At 61.7% G+C, this 5556-nt stretch overlaps 1 protein-coding gene across 1 annotated transcript; it reads left to right on the forward strand.

The window, feature by feature from the left end:
* Positions 1-401: 401 nt before the first annotated feature.
* LOC108510525 (glioma tumor suppressor candidate region gene 1 protein-like) lies at positions 402-4170 on the forward strand (the record flags this gene model as incomplete). Its single annotated transcript, XM_017840204.1, has 3 exons — positions 402-2225; positions 3440-3703; positions 4026-4170. Coding segments are annotated over 3 exons (2233 nt in total), but the record flags the coding sequence as incomplete, so codon positions are not given.
* Positions 4171-5556: the final 1386 nt, after the last annotated feature.

The following is a 5556-nucleotide window of genomic DNA, read 5'->3' on the forward strand; positions in this document are numbered from 1 at the left end:
TGTGGAGTTTTTGGTTGGGTGAGGTTTGGGGAGTTTTCCTTGAGTTTGGGTTGGTTGAGTTGGTTGAAGTTTGGTGGAGTTTGGCTGAGTTTGGTTGGGTGGCTCTTGGTGAGTTTTCATTAAGTTTCCGTTGAGTTTTGGTCGAGTTTTTGTTGAGTTTCTGTTGAGTTTCCGTTGAGTTTCCAGTGAGTTTCCATTGAGTTTGGTTGAGTTTTGGTCGAGTTTCTGTTGAGTTTCTGTTGACTTTCTATTGAGTTTGGTTGAGTTTGGGGGAGTTTGGTTGAGTTCCCTTGAGTTTGCGTTGCCTTTTTTTGACTTTCGCTGGGTGATTTCGGTTGAGTTCCGTCGAGTTCCGTCGCGTCCCCCCCGTCTGAGCTCCCGCCCCGTCTCTGTTGCCGCAGCTCCACGGGCAGGAGCCCGCCGGGAACCCGCTGAGCGCGGAGCCGAGCCAGCCGCCGGCCAGCGTGGACCTGGACTTCCTGGAGGATGACATCCTGGGCTCGCCCTCGGGCGCCGGCGCCGGCGCCGAGCAGCCGTGCGACATCCTCCAGCAGAGCCTGCAGGAGGCCAACATCACCGAGCAGACCCTGGAGGCCGAGGCCGAGCTGGACCTGGGCTCCTTCCAGCTGCCGGCGCTGCAGCCCGTGGTGCAGGCGGCCGACGGCACCCCCCAGATCTTCTCCGGCGGCGCCGACCTGCTGGGCATCCAACCGCCCGCCGTGCTGGCCCACCAGGCCCTGGTGCAGCAGCCGGTGGGCGCCGACGTGGTCAACAAGGCCATCAGCGTCCAGCCCTTCCTGCAGCAGGTGGGGCTGGGCAACGTCACCATCCAGCCCCTGCCCAACCTGCCCGGGCTGCCCAACGGCAGCCCCGGCGGCGCGCTGGGCATCGGGCCCATCCAGGTGGTGGGCCAGCAGGTGATGGCCATCAACCAGCCGGCGGCGCAGCAGCTGCTGGCCAAGCCGGCGCCGGTGGCGGCCGTGGGCGGGTACATCGCACAGCCCGAGGCGGCGGCGCTGGCGGCGGCGGCGGCGCCGTCCTCGCAGGGCGGGGCCGGCCTGGTCATCCAGAAGAGCCTCCCGGCCGTGGCCACCACCACGCTCAACGGCAACTCGGTGTTCGGCGGCGTGGCGTCGCCGGCGTCGCAGCCGCTCACCGTCACCTCGGGCCTGGGCGGCTCCCTGGTGCCGGCGCCCAACGTCATCATCCACCGCACGCCCACGCCCATCCAGCCCAAGCCCGCCGGGGTCCTCCAGCAGAAGCTCTACCAGATCACGCCCAAGCCCTTCGCGCCCAACAACGCGCTGGCGCTGCCCGGCGAGGCCCAGGCCAAGCCCCAGCAGAACCTGACCTTCATGGCCGGCAAGGCCGCGCCCAACGTGGTGCTCTCGGGCTTCCCCCCCAACGTCTTCAAGCCGCCGCCGCCGCAGCCGCCGGCGGCGCTGGGCAAGTCCATGAGCGTGCACGTGCTCAACCAGGGCGGCAGCATCGTCATCCCGGCGCAGCACTTCCAGGGGCAGAACCAGTTCCTGCTGCCGGGCCAGCTGGCCGGCGCCTCGGCCGTGCAGCTGCCGCAGCCGCTCTCGGCGCTGCCGGCCAACGTGGGCGGCCAGATCCTGGCGGCCTCGCACGGCGCCGGCATCATCGCCGGCCAGGGCGCCGGCGCCCAGCTCATCGCCAACCAGGCGCTGCCGGCGCAGATCTTGACCAACCAGAACTTGGCCGGGCAGCTCAACCTGGGCCAGGTGCTGACGTCGCCCAACGCCCACGGCACCGCCCACATCCTGTCGGCGCCCATCCAGCTCCAGCCGGGCCAGGTCGGCCAACCCGCGCTCTTCCAGATGCCGGTGTCGCTGGCGGGGACGCTGCCCAGCCAGAGCCAGGCGGCGGCGGCGGCGCCCACGGTGATCCAAGGGGTGACGTTGGCCAACCAGGTCATGCTCAACGCCGGCGACGGTTTGGGAGCCGCCGTCAGCATCCAGGCGGCCCCCGGCGCCGCCCCCGGCGCCAGTCCCAGCCCCGGCGCCGACCCGGGCTCCGTCCTCACCGTCCAGCCCGCGGCTCCCGCGGCGGCGCCGCTGCAGCTCAACGTGCCGGCGGCGGCGAGCGGGACCTCCCAGCCCAGCCCGGGGCTCGCCGGCAGCCCCGAGAAGATCCTGTTGGGCCCCGCGGCCGCGCCCGGCACCGTCCTGGGCCAGGAGTCCATGCAGATGTTCCTGCAGCAGGTGAGGGGGCTCTGCCCGGCATCGGGGGGGATTCCGGCCCCACGCCCAGTTGGGGATTGTGGGTGAGTTGGGAGGTTGGGGTTGAGTTGGAGTTGGGGTTGATGTTGAGGTTGGGTTGAGGTTGAGTTTGAGTTTGAGGTTGAGTTGACGTCGAGTTGACATTGAGGTTGAAATTGGGGTTGGGGTTGAGGTTGAGTTTGGGGTTGACTTTGAGGTTGGGGTTGATGTTGACATCGAGTTGCGGTTGAGTTGGGGTCGAAGTTGGGGTTGGGTTGAGGTTGAGTTGAGGTTGGGTTGAGGTTGAGTTGGGGTTGGGTCAAGGTTGAGTTTGAGTCGAGGTTGAGGTTGAGTCGGGGTTGGGTTGAGGTTGAGTTTCAGGTTGAGCTTGTAGTCGGATTGACGTTGAGGTTGAGTTGGGTTGTTTGACGTTGAGTTGAAGTTGATGTTGAGTTGGGGTTGGGTTGAGTTTGAAGTTGAACTTGAACTTGTAGTTGGATTAATGTTGAGGTTGAGTTGGGTTGTTTGACGTTGAGTTGGGGTTGAGGTTGGGTTGAGGTTGAGTTGGGTTGATGTTGACTTTGAGGTTGAGTTGGGGTTGAGGTTGAGTTGGATTGGGTTGATGTTGACTTTGAGGTGGAGTTGGGGTTGAGTTGCCATTGAGGTCGGGTCGCTGTTGTGTTGAGGTTGAGATTGAAGTTGGGTTGAGTTGACCTTGAGGTTGAGTTGGGGTTGAGTTGGGTCGAGGTTGATGTTGGGTTGACGTTGAGGTTGAGTTGAGGTTGAGGTTGAGTTGCGTTGACATCAATGTTGACGTTGAGTTGCCGTTGAGTTGCCGTTGAGTTGATGTTGAGTTGACGTTGTTGAGTCTTGGGGGCTCCAACGTCTCATTCCGGGCGTTCCCTCCTCGGGAGCGGCTCCGCTGTCGCTCTTCCCCCGGATTTGGGGTTTTCCCTCCGGATTTGGGGGGTTCGTCCTTCCAATCCAACGGGGGGGGGGAGGGGCCGCTCCCTGCCCTCATTTCCCACGTTCCCGCCGGGATTTTCTGGTGATTCCCAGCGGGATTTTTCCCGGGTGATCCCAAATCCACGGGAAGTTTGGTGGGCTGGGGGCACGGCGGCTCCTGGTTTTCCTCGCCGGGAAAAATCCCTTTTCCCGATGGAAAACAGCCCCGGGAATGCGGGAGAACGACCCGGGGAGGGAAAACCGGGATCCAGGGGCAGAAAACCAGGATCCAGGGGTGGAAAACCAGGATCCAGGGGCGGAAAACCGGGATCCAGGGGCTGAAAACCGGGATCCAGGGGCTGAAAACCGGGATCCAGCAGGGCAAAACCAGGGATCCAGCGGAAAACTGGGATCCGGGAGTGAAAAAACCGGGAATCCAGCAGCGGAAAACCGGGATTCAGGGGCGGGAAACCAGGATCCTGCAGCAGAAAACTGGGATCCAGCAGCGGAAAAGCGGGATCTGGGACGGGATTCCTGCAATTCCAACATTCCCTTTGGCCCCGGTCCCGCTAAATCCCCCCCCCGGCATCCGGTTTTCCCGCTGGATCCGTCCCCAAACTTCCCAGGATTGGGACGAACCTCCCGGAATTGGGCGGATCTTGGGGGAGCTTTGTCACCTCCAGGCCCCAATTCCGGGGGTTTTCCAGCCCTTTTCCCCCTCCAAGTCTCCAATTCCCAGTTTCCCGCCCTGGGCCGGAGCCGGGGGGGGGTTGGATCCCCCCCATTCCCGTTTTCCATCCCGTTTTTCCGACCGTTCCCGGCCGCTCCCGCTCGCTTTGGCTTCACTAACCCCGGAAGCTGCTGCTTTTCCTGCTTTCCCTGCGCTCCCGGCACGGGCGGATCCCGAAATTCCTGGGTTTTCCCCCCCCCCCAAATCCTTCGGGATCGTCGCCAGGCCCGTTCCCAACTCCGGGAATTCGGGAAAAGCCTCCCTGGGGGGGGGGTGGGGGGGTTTGAATCCATCCAAAATCGTCCCCGGAGCGGGAAAAAAACCAGGAATGGGAGATTTTTTTGGGGAAGCAAAGCGGAAAATGGGGATTTTTCCGGGATTTGGAGCCGGTTCCGGCTCGGAGCCGCTTCCTTGGGAATGCACAGCCGGAGCTTCCCGGGTTTTCCCTTCTCCTGCTTCCCAAAAACACCCGGAAAAGTGGGATTGGAGGCAGGTTTGGGATCCAGAGAGTCGGAGGGGGGGGAGTTTAGCAACTTTTCCCTGGATTTGGGATGGAATTGGGATCCAAAGGGTCCCCGGGGGGGAGTTCAGGGCCCCTCAGGGGGTTTTTCCCGGGATAATCCAACCCTGGAGCTGCTTTTGGAGCCGCTTTGGGAATCCACAGGTGGATCCTCGGGGAGGGTTTTCCTTCATTTTTATTCCCAAAAAACGCCCATCCAATGGATTTGGGATGGGTTGGGTTCCAGAGGGTCCTTGGGGGGGGTATCCAGGCCCTCTCAGGGTTTTTTTTTTCCGGGATAATCCAATCCTGGAGTCACTCCTGGATAATTCTCTCTTGGAAGTGCACTTTAGGAATCCACAGGTGGATCCTTTGGGGGTTTTTCCTTCATTTTTATTCCCAAAAACCCCCCAAGGAGCAGATTTGGGATGGGTTGGGTTCCAGAGGATCCTGGGGGGGGGGTTTTCCAGGCCCTCCCAGGGGGTTTTCCCAGGATAATCCAACCCTGGAGCTGCTTTTGGAGCTGCTTTGGGAATCCACAGGTGGATCCTTTGGGGGGTTTTTCCTTCATTTTTATTCCCAAAACCCCCCAAGGAGCGGATTTGGGATGGGTTGGGCTCCGAGGGATCCTGGGGGGGGTTTTCCAGGCCCTCCCGGGGTTTTTTCCGGGATAATCCAATCTTGGCGTCACTCCTGGATAATTCTCTCCCAGAGGTGCTTTTGGAGCCACTTTGGGAATCCACAGGTGGATCCTTTGGGGGGTTTTCCTTCATTTTTATTCCCAAAACCCCCCAAGGAGCGGATTTGGGATGGGTTGGGCTCCGAGGGATCCTGGGGGGGGATTATCCAGGCCCTCCCAGGGGGTTTTCCCAGGATAATCCAACCCTGGAGCTGCTTTTGGAGCCACTTTGGGAATCCACAGGTGGATCCTCGGGGAGGGTTTTCCTTCATTTTTATTCCCAAAAACCCCCCAAGGAGCGGATTTGGGATGGGTTGGGCTCCGAGGGATCCTGGGGGGGGGTGTTTTCCAGGCCCTCCCGGGGTTTTTTCCCGGGATTTGCCCGTCCCAGCCCCCTTTTCCGGCCCGGACTAACCTTCTGCCTCTTGTCCTTTCTGTGTTGCAGCCGAAGCTCCCGGGGACGGGATCGGGACCGGGAACG

The sequence above is a fragment of the Lepidothrix coronata genome, unplaced genomic scaffold, assembly GCF_001604755.1.
Source record: "Lepidothrix coronata isolate B3197 unplaced genomic scaffold, Lepidothrix_coronata-1.0 Scaffold1210, whole genome shotgun sequence".
NCBI classification, from domain to species: Eukaryota; Metazoa; Chordata; class Aves; order Passeriformes; family Pipridae; genus Lepidothrix; species Lepidothrix coronata.